Genomic DNA, 26,187 nt, shown 5'->3' with positions numbered 1-26,187 from the left:
GATTGAAAGTATAGGGACACCCTCCAATGGAAGTAAAGGAGGTAGTCAGTACAAATACCGCACTGTGAAAATACTCTGTTACAAGTAAACGTCCTGTATGGAAGATTTTACTTCAGTAAATGTTAGTAATTATAATCGGGAAAATGTAATTAATTAGTATTAAAAGTGCTCAATACAAAAATAAATCAATAAATAAATTATACTATGACTGCAATACAAACAACAATAGTTGCAGACAAATTTTCTGTCAGTCGGCTAATTGATCCATCAGCTAATCATTTCAGTTGTACTTGTGTAAACTGTTTAATTTATAAGAAAATATCATATTTTATAAACTTTTCTTATTTTTCTTTTTGAATGCAAAATCTGAATCTGTTAAGTGACCAGTAACTAATGTTGTCTGACAAATACAGTGAGGTAAAAAGTACAATATTTCCCTCTGAAATCTAGTAAAGTAAAAGTATAAAGTGGCATGAAAAGAACAGACTTAAGTAAAAATTACAAAATCCTCAAATTTGTATTTAAGTACAGTACCTAAGTACTAAGTACTTGTTGCTCCAGCATACAGTGTAAGCCACCCAATACATTATTTAGTGTACATTAAATAGAGCGCCTTCAACTTTCCTGCAACAGTTTGGGTTTTCAACATAGCAACATACACACACATAAACATATGAAATGTATAAAAGCATATCTGTGGTTTGCAGACACGTACAAGGCCAACATTTTGTTTGCCAATTTGGTTGAGTTTTTCTAAAATGCACTCGATCTGTGCAAAGCAAAAAAATCCAAGTTTCCCTTCGACTTAATTTTGTCAATATTAGAATAAATGTGACACGGAACTGATGTTGTTTTAGCGCTACCCAAATCATGTAACATAGTTTAATCAGTCAAACAAAATGACGTGTCTGGGTGGCATGGTGGTAAAGTGGTCAGTGCTGTTGCAGGTTTGAATCCACTGGCCTTCTGTGTGGAGTTTGCATGTATTCCCTGTGGCAGTGTGAATGTTTCCTGGATTGTCAGTCCCCGCAGTCCAAAGACATGCACGTGAGGTTAACTGGTCACTTTAAATTACCTGTAGGTGTGAATGGTAATCTTTCAGACTTTGCTGGACTGGATTGCTTTTGGTTGTTCCCTTTTTGGCAGCAAAGTCTTTATCATTATGCCCCCCCGGGCAGAAAGGATGGCTACTTGCTGGACTAATGGTGTCCTTTATTTTACAACCACCTGTCAGTGTAAAACGTCCACACATCCTCATCCAGTCTCGCCTGGAGTGTAGAGGACGGGTGCTGAAGAAAACTGGGTGCGTGCAGCACTGTGGACGGGAAATGATAGCAGAGTGTTAACAGTGAGAAGTCTAGCTCTGCATCTGCATCCTGTCATCACAGTGAGTCATGAGAAGGAAGGAGCGTAATAAGGTTAATTAAGAATAATAATCTCAAAGGAAGAAATGTTTTTTTAGTCATCACTTGATGAACTAGTTTGTTAAGGTATCCTCGTATAGTGTTTCGTATGATATCCCCCAGCGCCCCACGAATGATATAATGTAGGTGATGTATTGCATAATCAACGTAAAGTTACAGTTAAGGTTTAGGCAAATAAAGTAGATTTAGGAAGAAAATTCACTCAAAGTTCATACAGTTCTGATCACACGTCTCCAGAATTTGGGTGCATTACCTTTTGTGGGAAATCATACCACTTGAAGCAAACTAGTTGGCTTTCAGAGTATAATTCCCCTTTTGTCCTTATTGCGCTTTACTAATGAAGAAGTATTACATTGAGTAATAAGTGATTAAGGTATAACCCTAAATTTTTGTGCCGGTTACTCTCGTGCTCTTAATTATTCGTAACTTTAAGCCTTAATAAAATTTAGATGAGAACAGATGAGATGTATAAAAATGTACCTCCTGTACAGTCGTACCAGGCTGTAAAAGTGTTTATTTCTGCCGTTAAGTTGGTCATTTTAACATGGGGATCTATAAGGAATGACTCGAATGCGAAGTCAGCCTCAAGTGACTGTTCAAAGAATTGCAGTTTTCGACACTTCAGTGTTGACTTCAGTTTTATTTTTCAGCCCCAGAGGTTCTTTTTTTCTTTCTTTCGTACTGATTGGATTTGTTTCACTGTGATTGCTTTATATTCCTGTTAGCCTTTTCACCACCCGGTATCAGTGAGCAACTAGGATCTTTATGCATCCTCATGTTCATCTATTTTTAGAAAGACAGATTAGATATTACATCGGATGTGTTTGCATTTCTCTGTCAAGGTGACAACACCTGACTTTGTGATTTTATCGAAGCAGTTAGGACGACTACAGAATCTCAAACAGAGAGGATGAGACGCTCCTCTGAATCACTAAATCACGTTGTGATTAAGGCCGATCAGACAAGTCTATTCAACCCGAACATTTCATTTATATGCAAAATCAAAAGTCAAAGTCAAATCACTTTAGAGATATTGATCTCAGGCCAGTGGGGCTACATGTGAATCCAGGAGCAGGATGGAGCATGGGACTGTGAACTTAAACGTTACTGGGCAACAATTCAGGCATTTCTATTCATTCTGAGCTGGAATACCTGTTAAGCAGATGGTGTGCCGATAATGAAGACAGCAGGCTGAAAGCCATCGATTCTGAAAAGCATCATACTCCTCTCCCATTTGGATTTTTAACACATGTTCTCGTCTTTACACTCAGCAGCCCTCTGAGGCTCAAACATGCACGCTCTGTTTGAATGTTCTCTCACAGCTTTGCACAAACAGCTGGCTGATGAGAGTATTGATCCAAAGAGCCAGTTGACATGGAGCTAAATGCCTGTGCCAATAGAAAAGACACACATGCACTCGCACAAACAACAATGTGCATCCACACAGAAATGAGCAATGAGTTCACATCCAGCCAACATTAGAAGTCAGCTCTGAAAAGTGGAACGGATTGTGTTTGCATCCAAAAGTTCAATATTGATTTAGTCATGTGCAACAACTGTAACTCAAATAATAACAGTGTCAGGAATAGCCAGGATTATGTGTTTGCAGGCGGGGGAAATATGCAATTTAAAGGAATAGTTAATATTTTTTGAAAATGTGATCATTCACATTGTCTTGCTGGCAAATTTGCAACTTCCTTTAACTTCCCAAATTGTTTTTGTTCTGTCATCACTGTTTGTGCTCAGATGAAACAAATGAGATACAAATGTTAAGTTTTGAGCTTTAGAGGTAATGCCAGTCTTACAAAATTTGGGCAGAAACATGCCAGCTTATTTGCTTTTTGAGAAGAGAATGAATATTACTCTCATTTCTGTATGACACATATGAAGTTAGTAACAAAGGTAACAAAATCTGTCTACCTTCACCTCTTAAAGCCCGTTTATGCTCAGCATTAGATACATATATGAACACAGATTAATCAGATTATAAATCAGCAAACCAGCAGCTAATGTTCCTCTGGGGTACCCCAGCAGGTGACTTGCCAGCCAAAAAAACACTTTATTATGATATTAAACCGACTTTACTGGGTTTGTGTAGCTTATACTTGACTTTATGACGACTTTCTAGATTGTTAGTGTTGAACTTTCTTGAATTTTTGTTTCCTGGTTGCTTTTTTTTTAAATAAATGTATCCTCTGTTGTTGTTATTGTTGTTTTAATGAGTTTGCATCATCAGAATGTCCCGTGACGTGGGAGCTACAAATGTGAACTGCATTTCCCATGAGCACTTGCATGGCAGAGGGCAGGCGTGGTCTGAGGTCCTTTTTGTCAAACATTTGCCAGATGAAGGTCCAGGAAGTGTGCAGAGCCCTCTGTCCTCCACATATCAATGTTTTGGCCACCTTGCACTGCAGCTTTTCACTGCGAGTGTGTTGATTTGCTACTTTAACCTGCCTGCAAACAAGAGAGCAGGCTTCATTTGTGAGGGTGGGGAGGAGGATTTGTTTTTTTAAAATGAGAAACACTACAGTTAAGTAAGCAAATGTTTAGTTTGTCTTTTTGCTGATGTAAATCAGTGCACAAATGCAAAAAGGTAACAGCAAATATTTGTGATACATAAAAATTTTCAGCTGATTGAACTGACTGCAAAAGAAATGTTTTTTCATATGCCTTACTTTTTATTGTCTTTGCTGCTTTTTCTCCCATCACAGCAGAGGTCACATGAGGCCAGTGTTTTTCAGGTAAACAAATGTTTCAAGATGTTGTGCTCAGAGTTTTGCAAGATGTGATCAGGAATTTTTATTTGTGTTAAAACGTTGAAGTTGTGCTTTCTTTCTTCTGTTAAGTTTAACAGTTTGGAGTCTTGTTGTTAACAAAAAAGCTCCAGGTTTTCAGAATTGTGTGCATAATTCATTTTTTGTGTGTACACAATGGAGAAAAACTGTAATTTTCAAAGCAACTCCAACAAACTGCAAGAAAAAAGACCTTTGCAACCTGTAAACTTTAACAATGCTGATACTGGATAAGACCTAAATTTCCTTTGCGTGGTTTGCATTCAGAGTTTAGGTAAGTAAGAAACTAACCTAAATTTTCAATATGTTTTTTCCCTAGCACAACCTTCTCTTGCTCATTTGTGGTGTTGTATTCAGCCAGTAAGGAAACCAGCTGGCTGGAGATGAATGTGCTATGATGAGGAAGTGAAAAGCAATTTCGGCTTTCATTTAAGACGAGCTAAATAGAGAGAGAACTGGTCCCAGTTATGGTTGGGATGTAATACGCGGGGACAGTGATGCTAGTTCAGTCTGACAAGGAGAGAGATATGGAGGCATGTAGAGAGATAGAGTTAGGAGGAGGAACAGATCTGTTGGATCATCTTTTTTTCCCGTGTTTTCTCATTTTACTCTCTTCTTCTTCCATACTGCCTTTTCTTCTCTTTTCCTCTCTCTATACTCCTCTCTCCTCCTCTGTTGTTGTTCTTCTCCCTTTGTCTCAGCTCATCTGTCCACAAGCATCAATATTTTGACAGCTCTCCGACCATCGGAAAAGAGCAGACAGGCCTGAGTTATGGGATGCCAGTCGTGTGTGTGTGTGTGTGTGTGGGTGTGCACTATGCGCCCGACAAAACATAGCCAAGTCTTCCCTTTAAGTCTAAGATTTAAAGGGATTTTTTTGGAATCCAGTGGTGTAGATTGCAGATTGCAACCAGCTAAAAACTTTTCCTCATTAAAATGTTCATTGTCCAAGAGGGTCATACTGGGGCCTGATTTATCCGCAGAGGTCAGCTTCTTCCCAAAAAGGACGGACCTGGTGATTTAAAGTATTGAACACTGAAAAAAGCATTTTCAAATAAAAATAAAAAAAAATTGTGTTTTTCTCAAAGCTGGTCATAAGTTAGGGGCTGCAAACTACGGCGGCCGACGTGAAAACGCAGATGGTCGAATCTAGAGCCAATGTTTGATTTGTCTGTTCTTTGGCTACTATAGGAACATGGTGGTGCAACATTGCAGTCTCCATAAAGAAGGTACCGCTCCCTATGTAGATATAAACAGCTGATTCTCAGTCAACAAAAGCACAACGATTCTTATTTTTGAGTGAATATACACTTAAGATGATTTACCTATTACATTTCCATATCTGCCAATATATCCCCATAAATCCTACACACTGGATTGCCTTTTAACACAGGTGGGTTTAATTTAACTAAATTCAAAGGGGCATTATTGGCATGACAAACATTAGAACGTTACATAGCCAAAGAAAGAGTGAAATAAAAACAAAAGTTGTATGTACAAAAAGTACAGATTTACCAGACATTAGTTTATGTATGTAGCTGATTGGCTGACGCCTCTGACACACTCACCAAACAAGATAAGACGTACCTTAACACCCATTGCTCTGTTTTGAGGAAACGCAATGGTCAGCCTGTAAAATGCACAGTGCACAGCGTTTTCAGATTGAACGCGCCCCTGGTGTTTCACTCTGTGATTTTATACTTTCGTTTTCAGAAATGTGGAAAGAAAGTACAAAGAAAGTATATCTACTGTTGATTACGGTTGATTGGTGGCTCTAAATTGCCCTTAGGTGTGACTGTGAGCGTGTATGGTTTTCTGTCTATATGTGTCGGCCCTGTGATGGTCTGGCGACCTGTCCAGGGTGTATCTCGCCTTCCGCCCGATGACAGCTGGGATTGGCTCCAGCCCCCCTGCGACCCTTACGAGGACAAGCAGTTACAGAAAGTGACTGACTATATCTGCTGTTTTATTTTGGCACTGTGAGAATTTTATTTGAACAATTTATGCTTTCTGTGTGCTTTTACTTTAGTCTGTGTCATTATGGCTTTAAGTTGTGGATTTTTACAGTTTAAAATAACACAAATGATAATGTACAGATGTATGTGCAGGGAGGAAGAAAAAGGCCGAAAGATTTGAAAAATTCCTTCTGCCTGAATGAGAAAAAAAACTAACTAAATTAGACCATTAAAAATATGTTTTGAAATGAAAAATAAGAAAAAAAGATTCTGAAAAGTACATAATGCCATATATAATTTTAACCGAACAAAGAGACATTTTTATCTTATTTTCATCTACCTTTAAAAACATCAGTCATTGTAAAAAGTTGAGTAAATAAGTGCATTCCTGCTCTTTTTTTTGTAAAACAAGTTCTAATATCACGGTCTATGATGGCAAATAAGCTTGCAATGTTTCTTCTAATGTCTCATAAATTATTGAGATGAAGAAAAGCCGCATGGGGAGAAAAAGAGCAAAACTTAAACATGATGTCCTCTATTCTTCTGTAACTTCAATCTCAGGTGACAGTGTAGCAGGAGGGTTTGCAGACACGAGATAACAGAGAAAACGAGGAGAATTTGTGATGCCTTTATTTCATCCATCCTGTCCTTGCTGACAGAAGGCAAGAAAAAAGGCAGAGATGGGAGGCTGGAGCCCAGTGGTGAGTTGTTCTGTTTAATCCATCTCTCTCTCTCTGCCTACAGCAACTTCCAGACACTGTGAGCGAGAAAGGACATAAAGAAGGAGGAAGAGAAAGACTGCCACAGATAAAGAAGAGAGAATAACTTAACACAGGAGAAGAGGACTGACCGGGAGCCTGAAGAGATGGCTGAGGCACTTCAGCAGCAGCAGCAGCAGCAGGAGGAGGAGGAGGAGCAGCCGAGCAGTGTGGAGACGACGGAGGCTGATGAAGGGTCCGAGGAACCGAAGGAGAGTGTCCGGACGACCCCGAGCCGACCTCTGCTGTCCATGAGGTCCATGAGTAGCGTGGACCCGGACGATGACTCCCCTAACATGATTGTCTACAGAAAGGTAGGCGCAAAAACTAAGTGTTGTTCTTTTAAACTCTGTTTTTTAAAGTGATGGATGGTTGGAAGTTTGGGATGTCATCTGGCTGCTGGGAGTTCAGTGTGAGCCTCGATTATTATTGGCCTCAGTGACCTGCAGTTTTTCAGTCATTTTTACTTTATGTTTTTTTAAACAGAATTTGGGAAGAGAGTTTAAATGGCTACAATGACATGATTATCTGAGTCCAAGGTTTTACTTTTGAAGAGGTAAATTTGTTGTCGGTCCTTCAGACTCATGGTTAAAAGCACAGTCAGGCAAAGTCCTTTCAAAGTGCTCTTGTGTAGTGTTCTCTCCTTTCCTTTTCAAACGATGGTACCATTGGATAGTGATTTGTGTGTGTGTGTGTCCTTTTTCAGCTAAAATGTCACCATGGATATTTCATGGTACTGTGCAAATTCACAGATAAATGTTTAACTTTAAGGGACAATTCAACCCCAAATAATAGAAATATATTCCACCTCTTACCCATAATGCTACTTATAAATATATATTGTTTCGGTGTGAGTTGGAGATATCGGCTGTAGAGATGTTTGTCTTCTGTCTAATATAATGGGAGCAGGTGGCACTCTTGTGGTGCTGAAAGCGCCAAAAGTACATTTGAAAAACTCAACAGCAATGTCTCTTTCCAGATATCAGTACCCATTTACTAAAGATAATACACAGACCTTGTTGTGAGCAGTTTCATTTAGGAACAATTTTCTTTTTACCAAACTACACCCACAAACTGTATCACAACAAAGAGGAAAACGTGCATTTACTGCTAGCTCACCTAGCATCATTGAGCTAACGTTACAGCTCAGCTGAGGAGGACGCCATTAATGTTTACATTTGGCACTGTTACCAGTATGAGCTTCTCATCCATCAGTTTGAGCTGTTGGGTCATTTCTGCTAGATTGTCTTACAGCACAAAACAGGGAGGGAGCCACACTGTTGATGTTGTTCTGGAGAAAACTGAGCTGAATCTGAAATTTCTCAACAGATGGTGTAAGTAGTGAAAGATGGATTAAAAACAAAGCTGACAACATGTTTCTCTTGATCAGTGAAGGCCAACCTCATACATTTTTTGTAGAGAGTGGTTTAAGAAGCAAGCGGCAGAATCGCTTTGTGACAAGCAGTGGGATTGATCAGATATTTGTGTTACCCATTACATGAGAGGATGAACAACAGCAGTGGTTCACGCGACGCTACCTGAGCCAGCTCTGGTCTCAGGTGGACAGAAGGTCTGGCTCATTAGCTGCCAGGAAGGAAGATAGGAAGGACAGGACTGGGATTTGGTTCCTGTGTGGTTAGCAACCCTCCGGCTAAGAGCCTGCTGTTTGAGGCTGACCCTGACCTTTGACCTCATTTTAAATAAGACTATATTGTTTCTTCATAGGGAATCAATATAGAATGCATTGCATATCTGCAACTGAATAAAAGTCAAGAAATGAATGTATTCCAAAGGCAATCTTGATCTGTGCCTGCAAATGAATGCAGGGACATATGAATATAGACATCATCCCCCCCTGCAGTGTTTTATCATGATAGATGAGCTGTGAGAGAGAGAGTCAGGGTTTGCACTGATGCCCTGTGAGTCATGACTACAAAAATACACTTTGTGCAGGAAAGATGAGATGAGACACTGATTGATAGTTAATAACAGAACGTCAAAAAAACATTTGGAGAGAGATGCCATCGCTCTGCAATCGCAGACAGGCAAATTCATACAGATGAGAAATATCTCAGTGTGTGCTTAATTCACATTTTATAGCATGTTGATGAAGTCGAATGAATTTTTAGGAGCCCACTGTTTAGGATGCAAAACAGCGACAGCATCCACAGCACAATAAAGACAGAGCAGCCTTAGGTAGAGCCTCCTGAGGGGATTTGTGCTGCAGCAATGCAAAGCAAAACTTAAAGAGGACCTATTGTGCTAATTTTCATGTTTGTATTCATTATTTGTTTTTCTAGCAGAACATGTTAACATGCTTTAATGTTCAAAAATACTTTATTCCCCTCATACTGTCTGTGCTGGAACACCTGCATTCACTCTTTGTCTGAAACGCTCTGTTTTAGTGCTTTTTTTTTTTTTTTTTTAAGCGCTCCTTCCATAAAGTCCAGTCTGCACTGATTGGTCAGCGTTTCTATGTCTTTGGCATCTGCACTGTTACTGCAGCCAGGAAATGACTAGAAGGGGGTATAGTGGCACTTTCTACTGTGAAAAATCACCAATAAAAGTGTCTAAACCGAAATCTTTAGAATCTGACATTGATCAGCAGGAATACGATCAATCAGGGTGAGATGAACAACATTAGCTACCAAGATTACATGTTTCCCTGACATTAGCATGTAGCTACATGTAGCAGTGCTGTCTACATAAAGAGAAAACACTTACACTCTTTCAGCCTGGGGCAGATTACCGTATAAATCTGTCATGAGCCGATGACAGCTTTTCTTGGGAAAACAGTATTCAGGAACCTGAGGTTTTTGCCCATAAGGATTACTTTTACATACATTTACCACATTATTTAAAACTTTGGTCATACCTAAGACAGACACCTGGTATTGTAAAATTGAATATGTAACAGAAAATAAGTATAATATGTACCTTTTAAGTCAATGTCTAAGTCAAAGTTGAATCCAAATCACTGGACTAGAGTAAATTCGCTTTTTGCATATTTATAAAAGAAAATGTAGCATTGCAAAACTACAAAATTGAATGTAGTTTTTCCAAATGTGAGCTGTGTGTGTTGTTCTCTGAGTGTCTGTGCTTTTTCTATATCTATCTTTGTTAGAGCCATTTATAATTTTAGGACACCTTTGGAAAGTGCAGACATTCAGGGCAATTCTCATTTATTTGAAGGGTTGTTTAGGAGTCTAGAGTTGGTTCTAGCTTTGGGTGAAATTGTTACTGATTTCACAATAAATCTGATAAATGTTCAAGGTTATTATTACCACCTCAAATTTTAATGGTATTTAAGTCTGTGTTTGATTATCAAGCTTTGAAACACTTGAGGTAAACGTCATCAACAGCTTAGTCTCCAGGAGCGCAGGGCATGCAGCGTGGCTTTGTTTTGCTATTTACTTGTTTACAGAATAATGTGCAGCAGGCAAACCCAGTGTGATGCTACTGGTCCCTCGTCCTCATCTACAGTGACACAGACACTTGAGCAAGCATTTCAAAGACAGGCTATCTTTAATGTTAAGGCACATTTGATACGGTTTTCATATTTTCACATAAGGTATTGGCTATGTTATAATTTTGTTTATGAAAACAAACAGTGCTGCTAATTTTATTTGCGTTTTCCAACACAAAAGTGAAGTGATTTCAGTGTAAGTATCAGTAGTTTTGGGCACATTTTAGCAACAGCATGATTAAACATGATAACTTTCATCATTTTGGTAACTATAATCATGATATGAAATTTTCATACAGTTTCATCTGTAATACTCAGGCTACGGTTCCAGTTAGGTTTAGGTAAAGGTTGCAGTTAGGGAACTTGGTGTATTGATTTTTGCAGTGTGATTTAATGTGTCTGACATAAACATTCACTGACCTTTGTTGTCGACAGTTTATTCACCAGACTGAGCATTAGAGATAAATGAAGCCACATAAGTGCGTAAAGTTTAACACTGCTTTCAATGGACAGCAATGATCTATCTGGCAATGAAAAGAATATATAGATGGAGAAATTGAAAGGGATAATTTAAATGTATCGATAACTGGAGCATTTATGCTGCTGGTGAACTCACTATAGAGCAGTAGTATATCGGGCTCTGAAAATTTGTATCTGTTGAGAGAGGCTGGAGGCACAGCAGGAATTGCAAGACACCATCAGACACTGTCGGGTTTGATAAATGAGTCCCTGATGCAGGCTGGAGACGGGGGTTTAGGGAGCAAAAGACAGAGTGTAAAAGGGAAATTGGGTAGAGAGAACGAAAGACACGGAGGGAAAAAAATAAACTAGAGGGAATTGTGGAAAGTAGTGCAGGAGAGAGGAGAAAGAAAGACGTGGGGAAAGATGAAGTCTGAATCAGAGGAGCAGATGGAAGTTACTGCACCTAACTCAGCCAGAGATCTCAGCGCATCTGCAAACACATGGCTGCTACACACAGTAAATAGGTTATTTCAGGTGAATATCAGTGAAACAGCAGTTGGAATATGATGTTATATAACTTGTAGGTTTTAAAGAGAAGTACAGTCACTTCAGGCGAAAAAAATCTTTAGTGGACACAATTTACTGTGTTAAATGTATCTGGTCTGGTCATTGTGTAGGATTTTGGCATGAATAAATCATAGTCAGACTGACGTTAATCTGTCGCTCACTCAGGAGACGCTGCATTTCTAAAGAAACAAAAACTCAGAAACATGATAACAAATCTTTTTAGGAACATTGACTGTGTTTCATAACTTTAATTACATTTTTAAAGCTGTTATTGTCACTCAGATTATTAGATTAATTTATGTAGCTGGCGAGGCTGCTGCTGCACATCTGGAACTGATGTCATATTCACCACCTGCCACGGTATCAAAAAACTCTATTTAAGTGTATATAATACCAATCAAAGTGATTACATAACCGTATAATATAGATGACAATATAAACTGCGATCCAGTGGTTTATAAGAGAGACATACCTGGTGGTTATTCACACTTAGAAAAGACAGACTGTCCAGACTGTTCCAGTGCAAACGAGCAGTAGCAGCTCACTGGGAGCTGTCAGGAGAAGACGTCCACATCCGGCAGGATAACAACAACACGGCCGAACAGAATACAGTACAGGAAACAGAAAATAAACACACAATGACATCTGACATGTGTCAGATGGGTTTTACTGTAGGCAAGTGTTTCAAATGTCACAGTAAAATGTGTTTGATCTTTGACTGGAAAAATGAAAAATGCTTAGGTTATCTGAGGTGTCACTGCTGTTCATTGTGAACTAATGTCGGCCGTATCTGGAATTACAGATGATGCTTTAAATGAGAGTGAAGCGTATTGCACGCTGCAAAATTGCACGCTGCAAAATTGCATTACTTGGTGTCTCTCATTTTGCAAGTGTTCTGCACACAGGGGGTCGTAGTTTGGGAAAACTAGGACTTATTACTCTGGTCCCAATGTCAGGGGGGCCCTTAAAAGAATGAAAAGTTTGGTTTTGTTTCAGGCTGCCCCTTGAAAGTCGGAGATTTAACTCATCAGTCAAAGACCCCTGAGTCAACTGAGACTCCTTCAAGTAGAGAAGTTTTTTTTCTGTTAGTGTGCTGTGCAGTGTACTTATGGGAATGTTTTGGTCCCTAGATGGAAGTATAGAGGAGGAGAGAAGAGAGGAAACTATATTCCTTCTTCTACTGTGAGGTGGTAAATTTACAGCTCATAGCGAGTTGATACGACACAGTCTCTGGCTGAATTTTGACATCTAATGTCCGCAAAAAATGTTCCACGTTGCCGATCCACTGTTAGCATGTTACATGAGTGCTGCTGTTCTGTGGGTTGCCAGCATCATCAACAACGAAAAGACACACCAAGCGGCCTTTAATAAAAGAGAAAAAAATGCTTTAACAGAAAAGGCAGTGCAGTGCAGCTTGCACTTTGATATCTGCAAAAAGCGCTCTGTCTGATAAGTTGCATGCACCTACTATAGTGCACTGACAACTATACACTTAAAGCAGAGCCCTTAAACACTTACTATGGTGATACCATAATAAAATTTGGTGTTACTTATTCCAAAAGTTACATGAAAATACTCAAAATTCTCCCTCTTTGTACAAAAACAATACTTGCCCATCTGCTGAGCTACTGATTCACAGCATTTGCAATTACATGAGGGATTTCTTTCTTATGAAATATGTATGTCCTGGATTGCAATCCCATTAGTCTTTTTGGATGAATCATCAATCATCCGCCCTTTCACAGTTTACAAACATTTGCAACACAAAGTATCAGCCTCCACATGAAAACCATCTGTTTTTGAAAAGATAAACATTTATTTTTTTATTTTTTTTTAGAGCATTTTAAGCTCTGACTTTTAGCTGATGCAGGGTCAGTGTTGGTGATTAGAGGGTTAAAGAAAAATGGAGCATGAGAGCTGATGGATCAGTGCTTGAACAGTAATTAGGACGAGAGGTGAAGCCTCTGGCCCACAGAGAGCCAATCATCTGCTATAACAGTGGTGTACAACTTTCTTCTGCCTCCTCCTCATCTTCTTCATCCTTCCTTTCATTATTTTCGTGGTTGTATCTGTCTGTCTTGTGTTTGCTTAGTTCTAACATTCTAGTCTAATATTCTTTTTCTATCTCTTTTCTTCTGTCTCATGCTATTTCATTTTGTCCTAATTTATTTGATCATACACAATTATCTTATTGTATTCTGTCATAGTATGTTTTATTGTATCTTACTCTATTCTACTTGTTTGGTGTTATTCTATTTAATAATATTCTGTTCTGTCCTCTGTTATTTTATTTCATTTTGTCTTATTCCATTCTATCATTCTCACTTCTGTTCTATGTTGTTTTATTTTTGTCGTAATAAATTCTACTGTATTCTGTTCTGTGTTATGCCTTTCTATCATATTCTATTTTGTCCTTTGTTATTAATATTTTGTCTCATTCTATTTTATTTTGTCTCATTCTAGTCCACTATATTCTATTCTATTCTATTCTATTCTATTCTATTCTATTCTATTCTATTCTATTCCACTCTTTTTTGTTCTGTTATTCTATTTTATTACATCTCACTCTTGTTCTATTGTACTCAATTATTTTTTATTTTAGTCTATTCTATCTTACCCTAATCTAATCTTTTTCATTATGTTTTATTTAATGTTATTCTTTTTATTACAATCTCTTCTGTTCTTTGTTATTCTGTTTTGCCGTATTCTATTCTATCATGCCCTGTTCTTGTCTATGTTATTCTATTTTTGTCGTATTCCATTCTGCTCTTTTCTGTTCTGTGTTATTCTATTTCAGTCTTTATCTTTTCTGTCATACTCTGTTCTACTGTGTGTTATTCTATTGTATTCTACCATATTCTATTCTGTTTTATGTCATAGTATTTTATTTTTGTCTTATTCTGTTCTGTCATACTCTGTTCTGTCATATTTTATTTTTTTTCATTATGTCTCATTCTCATCTGCTATACTCATTTCTCTTTTATTTTAGTCCATTCTATCGTACTCTATTCCACACATTCTATTCAGTGTAGTTCTATTCTATTCTATTGTGTCTATCTAAGATAAGGGAAAACTGTATGTGTCATACATCTATACAGCCTAAACATACAATACATGATTGTGTGTATCAGACCCTTCCCACAAGATTACATTTTTCATTTTCAACTTCCAACGCCCACATTCACACACACACACACACACACACACACACACACACACACACACACACACACACGGAGGGTGATATTAGGGTGAGATTCGATGCTGTTGACAAGAGTGGAGGGCGCTGACTCACCATTTCACCAGCATGAATTCAAACCTGTCAGCCAGCATCTGCTCAGAAACTGTGTGTGTGTGTGTGTGCGCGTGTGTGCATTAAAGAAAAAGGGTGGCAAAATAGGATGCAGAGTATTTGTGTGAGCTGCTGCGCGAGTGTGTGTGGTTGTGTGTGTACACAGTCGTGTGTGTATCCCAGCATATTGCACCTTTTTTCATTATCCTCGGGTCTCTCCAGTCCTACAATAGCAGCTGTTGAACTGCAGCCCTGTTTACTTAACAAGCTGTTTATACAGATACCTGTTCCCATATTCCTCTGAGCTGCTGGAACGTGCCCTGAAAGAGAGTTCGGGGGTTAGAGAGCAACAGTGAGATGGTTGTCGGATGCTGCCCTCACAGCAGGAGTTCACCGCTGCAAAAACCTGAGTGCCTTAAAGGTCCCTCTCAGCAGAGTGTTTTTGCATTTGGTGCCACAATTAACATTATTTGTGCCAGTGTGTTGTGAGAGGCAGGATTTATTTGAATGTTCATTCATCCAAGTTTACCAGCAAGCCCTATTTGTTTGTCTCTGCTAAAACAACTACCGTGAGCTTTAAAAAAAACAATTTGTTTCAATATTTTCTGACTTTACCACGGGAATGACCTGTCACTCCCGTGGTAAAGTTAAATCATGCAATTGGTTAATCTGGTTGAGATTATTAGATTTTGTAGGTTATGGTCATAGTATTGTGAGAGTTAGGGATAGATTGCCTTCATGTTTAACAGCAGTCGATGTAGTAGACGTGACAGAAACAGTGGTCTCAGGTGTTGAAGTCCGATGCTTTGTACAAAAATCAATTTAACAACATTCATCTAAAAACTAAATATTTTAAGCACTAAGACAGAGTTAGCTATGGCTTTGTTTGTTTGAAGACATGAATTGTTGTTTCAGCACAGCACATGGCTGCTGAAGTATAAAAATGAGTTGATTTAATTTAAAAGTTTGGATAAAAAGCAGGTTTTAGTAAGGATAGCCCCAAAGGCTGTGTTCAGACTGCAGGCAAATGTATTTCTCAAACTGGATGCCTAAGAACTACTCTCTGCATTGTTATATGCGAGTGATCAGAATGGATTTGTGCGTCCAGACAATACCGATCTATATCAGCGTGGGTTACTGTGGCAACGACGTGGTGTTAGAAACTACAGCTTCCCTGGTGATGCAGCTTTCCAGCACATAAAACATGACAAATGGAGGCTTATAACAACAGTAATGGTTTTCAACAAGGAGAAATTGACAAATAATCACAGAAGACAATCAGTGTCAGATTTACTGCACAACCCCTAACATTAGCGTCCAGGCAAAATTAAGTAAGTCTCTTTCATAGCATTCCAGAGATGCTATATAGTAAAGAAAACATCAGCAACCTAAGAGTTAACTTCTGTCATGTCCCGTTTGACCATTTCAGCAAAACACAAAAAAGACTTTAAAATCTGATTTTTGTGTCTATAAAAATCCTTTTAGAATCCTTTTTTTCAAATCAGCTTCAAATGTGGTTCAGATTTTATTTGCAAAAATGACATTTAAAAGTGTTTAGTATTTAGTGTATTTAAGAAGGGACAGGACAAATGAATAAATACACAAGCTATTTTTCATCTGGCGTCCCTTGGCTACAGTGTTACAGAGGGCTTTCTTAAATACATCAAAGCAAAAAAGAAAACCCAAAGAAATAGGGCATGCATTTTACATTTTAAACACATCGACAAAAGAGAGAGCATGAGGCAAAAACATCCTCAGGGGATGTTGGTGAACAGAGGTATATCTCAATTTAGTTCTTCAGGCAGATTGCCAGGAAACTTTTTTGAGCACATTTCTGCTCCTCTTGTATTAACCTTTGATTTCAGTGACACTCTGGCCTTTGCTCCACTACCACCCACAGTTTTAACCCCGAAATCAGTAAGCTGAAGAGATCATTCGTATGTTGTTTGATCCACTACACTTTTATTTAGGGATAATGAGCGATAAATGTGCTCAAAAGCTACAGGAGAGTTATTCTTGTTATTACACCCAGAAACACCTATTTCAGTTTACTATTTGATACTAGAGATTCATATATATTTGCCAATACAGTGAATTAAATCTGAATTTTACAAAGTTGCCAACAAAATTTAAGAAATCTGATGAATCTTACTATTTCAGTCTCAAACCTGATACTGAAAACCCCTGGAGAAAAGATTGATCACGTGTCAATCATTCATCCATTAGGTCCACAGCTAATGGTCTACATTGGATCAATAAAGTCCATAGAAACATCAATTCTAGTTCTCCAGTTGCATTTGTTGCTTGACATTTTTATCTCCTCTTGCAGCAATGATGTTTTGAGATAACCTAAACAAACTAGAGACTTTAGCACTAAATATAGAATTATAATTATATTATAAAAGGGCATTTATTGTACACAGATATCAGAGGCAGTGCAGATTTCTTATGTTTTCTGCAGATTTTGATATGAGAGTTTCTGTCTAAAAAACAGCCGACGTGTATTTACCTAAACTTCAGTGTTGCAACTTGAAGATTCAAACTGCAAATCTGTGATTTTTTTTTTTTTTTTTTATGGCTGTCTTTGCAGAGAGGCAGAGCTTAAGCAAGATTTTTTTGTTGTTGTGGACTCAGTTCTCACCGGCTGGCCAGTGTGTGTTTATTCTGCTGTTTTCATGTTGCAAATGCCCCGAGAAAAGTCCAGAACACTTCAAAGTAGTCCTGAGGGGGATATAGGGAATCTTTGTGTGTTAATACATATTTTCTTTTAGGTGCATATTGTTTTTCATGTCAGCTGCTCATCCTTTGAAGTCTACAGGGTGACTTTGAAGACCTTCAGAGGCAAAATGCTTTAGTTTGGCTGCCATGGCTGCAAGAATTTACACACAAACATACAGAGAAAATCAAGGGTTCCCCTTTAGAGTAAAGCAATCTTCTGATGTGCTTAAATAGCCAGAAAATAAGAATTTATGTAAGAACCATCGGTGTATAATTGTATAGAGGACAATTCTTAAGTGGTCTGTGCAGCAATAAAAACAATTCAGTGTGATTTAATTTCGCTATTTCAACTTGATTTATTAATTGTATTGTTAAGTGTTAACATGAAATGCAGGCTGCACAAGGTGATGACTTATTTTATGCCTTTGAGCTTCCGAGGCCCTTCATGAACCATAAAATTCCAGTCATGCCTCGTCACTGTGCATATTTATTAGGCAATTTCACATGGCAAAGATATTCATTGGTGAGCAGGAACATGAATCATAGCTCGCTGAAGCCCCTACACAGCTTTCTGCTGAACTCTGATGGCATCAGTATCCAAGCAGATACTGCGGATCAAGATTGTTAATTTGATCACGTAGGAACATCTTTATTCATTTTAGCAAGAAACCGCTGAATGGATTTTCATCCTTGTAGCTTTATTGCCTGCTGGAGATTTTTCCATTTTCCTTGGACAAAAAAATGTGTCTGGTGTGTGGTTTATTTCTAGGAGAAATGATGTGGAGCAAAAGGAGAGGTCGCATACATTCACTTGCAAAATAACACTGAATGACACGGGGTAGTATCTGCTAAACACTCACGATGAGAAAACTTTAAAGCACCCTGTTTTCTGGGTTTATAAGGCAGTATTGTGTGCACTTATAGAGCTTTACCGTTGCTTTTTGTGCTTTTGCATACGTGATGAAAGGTGTTTTCATGTACAGTGTGTGTGTTCATGTATGTCTGTGTGTGTGTGTTGCTTGTCACTTAGTGGATGACTAAGCACATCTAATCACAGCACTGCCTCCTGCAGATACCTGAGGAGAGCTCATCACAACAGAGCAGGTAGAGAGCAGCAGGCTAATCAAATCAAGGTGATGGGGAGACGCTAATTGGGGGAGTTTAAATTGCAAATTTTTATGACAGGATAATCACTCTTATCACATATTTTTTTCAGTAAATCTCTGCTCTTATTTGGTGATGTGTGTGAGTGGGTAACTTCCGCCGACCGAGCAACTGACTTACGGTTTAGCGCTTTGTTAGCTTGAATGGTGATCACAAATATTTAATGTTGCCACTTTTTTAGACTTTCCAAATGTTATTGAACTGGATGGCTTAAATCTAGATAGTGAATGAGTCGTTTCAGGGGTTTTTTTTGACACACACAAAAATTATAATCTTATATAAGTCAATGGGGAGAAGTCTTTCTGGGCCAGTGTGCATTTTGTGACCAGCCCTAATGGTGTAATTCCACTTTTGGCCACTATGTAAAACTTGCATTTGAACCTGGTGCACTTCTTGGCGGTTTGGGATTAAGTGTAGCCAGCCTCAACTGGCCATTTGATGAACTGCAGTTTTTGGCACTTAGTTATTGGCTTCATATTTCTGCCTCGGAGATTGCTGCTTGGTTGAAGTTTTTAATACATCAACTTATTTAAGGCTGTTTACATTAATTACAAATATCACATGAAGGTGAGAGACCCCAACATCTGTTTTGTTGACAGGAAAAAGGAAACAAGCATGGTTTTTGTGAAAACTTTTAATTTGAGCATGTTTATTCTTGTGTAATACACCTATGCAGTCATAAAATGAGTTTGTTTCTCATAATAGAGACAATTTAGAAGCAATCACATTTTTTGTCTAATTAATCCCCAGAGACTGGCTTCTCTGTAGTTGATTAAAAATAATGGATCAGTTAAGGACAGGGGTCTGACCAGTGTTAACTCAGAATCTGGTGCCGGTGGTGAAAAGTAGCAGCAGTCCTTCCCTAGGAGGGAGTATTCCCTGGGCCGGCAGAAATAATGACATCCTGAGTCCCACTGAGTTCCTGTATCACTCACTCCTAATCCAAACTAATCCTCCTCAGTGTACACTTACAGCTGCACTGATTCAGTGTGGTATTCTGATTTGAATGACTAACTGGCGCAATGAATGAGTGTTTGATGGAAGATCTATGATGCAAAATGTGTGTTTTTGTGTTTAATCCTCAGCAAAGTCAGGCTTAAACTGATGGAAGTTGATCCTGTGTTGGTTGCCAGTAATTAATGAGATTGATTAGAGGATAAGACACAGTTTAAAGGTTGGATTGATTTCTGCTCAGTGGTTTGAGTGAAGCAAGCTGCTGAGAACTGCCGTGTGTCAGTTTATATCCAAATATCAAAGCAGCTGAGCCCAAAAGGGAACATGAACAACTTTACAACCAGATGCACTTGAATGAGTCTGATCTGAACCAGTTTCAGAGTTCCTTGTAAGCCCATTCACTTGTTTACTCTGATCTGACAGCACAATGCTAGTTGGTTTCGGGGGTCTATTGAGGCATCAGTGTATTTGTCATGCTCTGTTTCTGTCGGACAGCAGGTGTCAGAGGAACCCACCTGGACCTGCCTCTCTGTCAACGCTTTGGATTTTCACCTGTTTGTGTGAATGTAAAGTGACTGCAACCAATCTGTAGGTGCATTTGGGAATTTGCAATCAGTCGTGGGTATACAGTGTGTGCTCAGTGTGTGTGTGTGTGTGTGGTGGGTTTGGGCAGCACATCAGTGAATTCCCTTGGCTGTTTTTAGACTGACAGTGATACTATACACTACATGATGATAAATATTCATATTTATTGGCATAAGCTCACCTGAGATTTGATGGTGAAAACACCCTCTTAACTTTCAACCTCAAAATGGAGACTGTCTGAATATTCCTCAATTCCCCAAGTACATTTTTGGCTCTTTTGTTAGTTTTCTTCCACCATTAGTTTTTACATACCAAAAAAACATATAATTAGAAAACTAATTTTCTAGACTGTCAGTTCATTGTAGTATTAGTTGTTTGATTTTTGTTAAGGACAGTTGGAACAGTTACCTAGGGGCCATCGGGACTGTACTATTCATAGTTTTTTGGTCTGATGAGGAGCATGTAGCTCATGTAGTTCGAAACATTACCTCAGGGATAATTGAATGAAATATTTATGGGAGCATAATCTAGTGTGTGGGCTTTTTTTCATGTCTTGTATTATCTCCTGTCCAACACCTAGTTTTTTTGTTGTCTGGATGTGTGTGATTTTGTCAAATATTTTGTTTATAGTTTATACCTTATTACAATTTAGCAATTATTTTATTTTATTTAACCAGTGTTATCCTCCTCCCTCAAAGAAATGTTTAAATAAGTGACATGGTAAATATAAGGGTGTTCAAATTGAGTTAGCATTTTTTCCAGTTTAAACCATATTTTTATCCTAGAACAATGTGTCCCATTCACTGTCACAACTGTCATGGGCAGGCTAAATTTTGAGGTAAATGCACTCCTAGATTTCACAGAATTGTGCATTTCATGTTTGGGTTGGGCTCCAAAAAAAAAAATTATAAATTGTTTGCAGACACCCGTATTTATTCAGGGATCGAATTATTTTCATTACTGTCTAAGCCGTCTGAGAGTAATGGACCGCTATTAAATGTCAATGCAAAAATGTCCCAACTGACCCAACTCTCCCCTACTACACTTAAATACAATTAGTAGTTACCTGTACTAACTAGAGAAATACCATTTGACACTTCTCTATGCAGATTAAATGCACATTTCCCCAGCGTCCACCCCCAAATCTATACCTATGCAACCCACAGCCCTGCAGATTCCCCTTGCGACCCTTTGGAGGGGCCTCAACTCTATATTTTACATTTTACTGATGATACTTCTATACTTAAAGTTAAAAAGATACTGCAGTGCATTATTTTACACTGTTGTGTGCTGCTTTTTAGAAGTTCTACTACTGGTGAAAATACAAAGTGGGTCATTTCATATGTAGGTCTGACACAATGTTTTCAGAGTGTGACAGTGAAAATTTGCATTGAAATGGCCCAAAGAGACTTTTGAAGTTACATCAAAGATGTCATATTTCACAGAGAGATGTACTATTTTTTATTTTTTATTTTGGTGCTATATTTACACACAGGTTTACACTTCAGATTTATTATTATCCCAGAGATAATAATAGTTTTGCAGACAGGGATTAAACACAAGAATGTATGACTTGCCACACACCGCAATCTATAGTCAAAGCATAAAGTTTACATAACTCTAAAAACATACAAATATTTTAGATGATACGTAATTTATCAAGCCAATCTGAGAGTGTCGGTGGTTAACATTCATTGAACCCAGATCTTAGCGAGTGTGTTTTTGTGTGTGTGATTGTGTGTAGTGTATGTGAGATATATTTATGATGCAGATGGTGACATCAAATAACGAGCACAGGCAACAATATTCAGTAAGCGGGCAGTTTTGTTGTCTATCTGGGTTTTGTAGCACCATGAGTCTTTGTTGCTCACACAGTGGTCTTGCTCCAAGAGCAAATTGTTTAATCCCTAATTAATCTCACAGATATGCATGGTATAATAGGGATTAACATTTTGTTTTGTTAGGGAAACAATGACACAGGCGTTTTCTGGGTTGTAATCAGACGTAGCGCAACCTTCTCCCGCTCGTCAAATTTTGGCAGGAATTAGAAAGGACTGCACATCAAAGGACTGTAACTGCACAAAGAGCATTTGAGCTTAACACATACACACGCACACACTCTCACCGTCCCCACATTCAGACACAATTATGAAAACCAGAGCGCGAGTAAGAGAAACAGCAGAGTTCTACAAAGTGGAAGTGAATATATTCAGCAAGGTGTTAATATTTGGATGGGAGGTCGAGCTCGGCAGTGAATAAATACACCTGCAGCCATTGTTGTGCTAATGCAGTGTAGAGCTGCTTCAGCCCAATGTGGTGACACCTGTTCTGTTCATTCGAAGCAGCTCACCAAGCAGACTGTGCTAAAAAATAATGAGGCAGCACAGTCCATTCAAAGCTCTCTTATCATCCTCCAGCTGGGACGGGATGGTCCTGACTATAGAGGTGCCGAAATATTAAATATGTTTTTCAATAAATAATAGAGGCGTTATATGCAGGATCTGAACATCAATAAATCATCTCCACGTTCATTTTGAGGCATTGTTGGAAATATTGGAACCAAACACACAGCGATAAAAACTCTTCCTGCCTCTTTTGCTTCATTAACTTTTTATATTATTTATCTAGAAATGTGCTGGATTTCTTTTCTAAGTTGATGGTTCACAATTAAAATTCAGATGTTACATCAATCAATCCCCTTTTCCAATCTGACAAGTTGTTGTTGGCATTTGAAAGAAAGGTTCACCCCCAAATCTAGAATACATATTTTACCTCTTGCCTGTAGTGCTGTTTATCAGTCTATATTGTTTTTCTGTGAGTTGCTGAGTGTTGAAGATATTGGTCTTAGAGATATCAGCCTTCTCTCCACTATAATGGAGTGAGATGGCTCTTTGCTTGTGGCCAAAAATGTCAAAAAAGTAAATTTGAAAAACTCAAAAGCAGTGTACCTTTGACTCAGTTTCTCAAGATAACTCACAGACCTGAAGATACACACTTCCCTCTGCACTGTGATGTGGTCAGTGGGTGTTGGTAGAAAAAAAAAAATTCCCACATGTTTGGCCTCATCTTAAAGTCAGCTGAATTTTTAAACAGATTTTTGGGTAATGCTGTAAAAAAAACAAAAAAACAAAAAGTATGTAGTTAACACAAGCTAAAGAGACTTTCATGTTTTATTCCACACTTCAAAATATGTCAAGAAATACCTCGCTATGAACTTTGAAGCTTCTGTGTCTTTAAAAAGGCAGTTGCTAACAAGAGGCCAAATGAGACTACAGAACGTCATCATCTGAACACAGAGGCTACCATAGTGTAGTTTGTTTATAGTCTAATGTTAGCTTTTTACATTACTCATGGCAATTGCATTTAGGCTTTGAAAATCCTAAAAGTGATGTTAATTTATGAAGATTATCTTGCTGGAAAAAAAATGTGTCACAAACAATTGTTTGCCACAGAGCTTAATTTTGGCAGTAATTCGAAATGCAGTGGATGAATCCCATTGGCTTTTTGATGGGGAACCATTGCAAAGTTAACCTGCTCCCCTGGGGCACTCTATGTGACAAGGAGTTTTAACCGGTTAGAAAACTTTCTCAATTTGATGCTGATGCCTCTGTATCAAACAGCAGCTCTGTATGGATCTTTGTCAGTGTTGTGTTTTGGGTGAAGTGGATGAGATAGCTGAGGGAGCTCGGGGATCGTCCGGAACTGAGGTAGCGGGGGTTGCAACACCAAGTGGCAGGTTATGACTAATGAATGTGAACTTTTGTTAGGCACGCTCCCCATGTAGCCCCGGGTCCATTAGAGAACTTGGATGGACACACACACACACACACACACACACACACACACACACACACAAAAGGGAAAAGACATCCCACACTTGACTGATGAATGATACGGAAGTAGGACCACACATCGTTTTTCCATTAGTGTCTCCTCTCGTTCGGCTCTGTCTCTTATTCTGCCCAAACCAATCAATCTTAAGCTGCACGCTTTCTTCTCCTCAGTTGATGTCTTGCTTCTCTTATGCTTTATCCAGCTTTATTTCTGCCCTTTTGTTTTCTGAGAGACGTCTTCAGCAGCCACTCTGGTACTTTATCTCTCTCCACTAGTTAATGTCTTTTCATGGACATGACACTGGGACAACGCAAACATTAATCAAAGCTAAAGTTGGCATTAACAACTATCAACAATATCAACCCAGTGAGTAGTGTTACTCTTCAGTGATCTTTAGTCTTTCTTAAGGCATTTGCTTAATGCTTAAGACTTAATGTTGGCATTATACCTTTTTGCAAACCACGTTACAGTTAAGCACAAAATTAGCCTCATCGACGAGCCATTTGACCAATGGTTAAAAAAGTTAATTTTGCACTCAGGTTGTATTTTTATGTTTCAAATGCTACATTTTTATTCTTCATAGGTAGCAGGTATGTTGAAACTTAGACATTTTTTTCAGTGTCAATTTATTGTTTTATGTTGTGAAAACGGTATAGTCATAGGCGGTTTGGTGTGGCGTCAGCAGTGATGTGAACACTACACTGAACTGTTGTGGTGAAGAGGGAGCTGAGCCAGATTTACTGGTCCATCTACGTCCCAACCCTCACTTATGGTCAGCTTTGGGAATTGACCAAAAGAATGAGATTGTAGATACAAGTGGTTGAAATGAGTTGCCTTTGCAAGGTGGCTGGGCCCTAGAGCCTTAGCCTTACAGATAGGGTGAGAAGCTCTGTCATCCTGGAGGGTCTTGGAGTAGAGCTGCTGCTCCTTCGCATCGAAAGGGGCCAGTTGAGATGGTTCGGGTATCTGATCAGAATGGCTCTTGGGCGCCTCCTGTTAGAGGTGTGCTGGGCACGTCCAACTGGTAGGAGGTCATTAAATAGACCGAGAAAGAGTGGAGGGATTATATCTCATCTGGCCTTGGGTTCCCCCGGAGGAGCTGGAAAATGTTGCTGGGGAGAGGGACGTCTTGAATATCTTGGTCCAAATAAATGGATGAAAATGGATGGATGGAAGGCTGTGGTTAACGTACGGTTGTGTTTTAAAGTAAAAAAACTCTTGGTTTGGGTTAGGAAAACATGTTTTGGCTTAAACTGTGTGGATTGGTTGCGATACATAAAGAAGCTAGCAATGAGTTATAAAAAAAAATACCATATGTTGCAACAAACACTGTTGGGAATTTCTTCACGTCATTAAAAAGTACCCGCTTTTGTTGTTAGTTGATTCTGAACAGTGGTCTACTGCTGTCTGCCGTCTGCCTAGATGTCACACTATCTACATCCCCTCCTCCGATTGATGAGAAACTCAACCCCTAATGTATACATGTGTTTTAAACTACGTCACTTTAGAAATAGTGATATGATATGTATAACATACACATTTGTAACATATCTGTGGTTTACAGAAATGTACAATGCCATATTTTATTCTGGTGACTGGGCTGCTGCATTTTTGGCCACTTGGATGATTTTATCTCAGTTATAAATCATTGCAGCATTACTTTTTCAGTACCGTTATTATTTTAAAACATCCAAAAGAGAAAAAGAGACAAATGTAAACCACCAATGCCCTGTAAGTACATTGTATTTTACAATGTGTACCATCACGATGGATTTTGTAGAAAATATGCTGGAACTCTTTAAGGCACAAAAAAAATATATATCTATATAAACAAAATTGTGAGACCCTCATGGGTCTGTTACTGTGAGCAAGGTAAACAGCTTGAAGACACATTCAGTTTGTGATGAGAAACACAAGGTCGTGTGTGGATTTTTGAGTACCATTCGTAACGAGAAACCTTTGGAGTGTTATTAATCCCCCTCCTGCCTCAGCCCAGTACAGCCTTGTAAAGACAGAAGTGTCATTAACATGTTTTTTTTTTTAAAAAAACGGACTTAGTTTTTCTCCCTCAATGTTTGTGTTTTTCTTTCCCTTATACTGCATTGTCCTCTGTCTCCCCTTCTTTTTACACCGTATGTGTCTCTCATTGTACAATTTTGTCTCTGTGCTGGTAGAGAACATTACTTCAGTAAAGTGAGAAGTAGGCCAGACTGTGT

The 26,187-nt window shown here is 38.6% G+C and overlaps 1 protein-coding gene across 4 annotated transcripts in view; it reads left to right on the top strand.

Moving 5' to 3' along the window:
• Positions 1-26,187, top strand: part of LOC121955431 (regulator of G protein signaling 6) — a 128,138-nt gene that overhangs the window by 23,350 nt on the left and 78,601 nt on the right. For 3 of the 4 annotated variants that reach the window (XM_088089659.1, XM_088089658.1, XM_042503388.2), the window contains one exon: positions 6,916-7,243. In XM_088089659.1, the coding sequence (XP_087945785.1) occupies positions 7,037-7,243 (207 nt within the window). In that variant the 5' untranslated portion in view covers positions 6,916-7,036. Of the gene's footprint in view, positions 1-3,756; positions 4,018-4,135; positions 4,166-6,915; positions 7,244-26,187 lie in introns of those variants that run through there. The other variant, XM_088089657.1, reaches the window with a different exon arrangement.

This window comes from Plectropomus leopardus, chromosome 16, assembly GCF_026936395.1.
Source record: "Plectropomus leopardus strain MGB_pleo_1.0 chromosome 16, ASM2693639v1, whole genome shotgun sequence".
In the NCBI taxonomy this organism is placed as follows: Eukaryota; Metazoa; Chordata; class Actinopteri; order Perciformes; family Serranidae; genus Plectropomus; species Plectropomus leopardus.
Note: the sequence above shows the minus strand (reverse complement) of the source record. Positions and strands in the feature narration are given on the sequence as shown.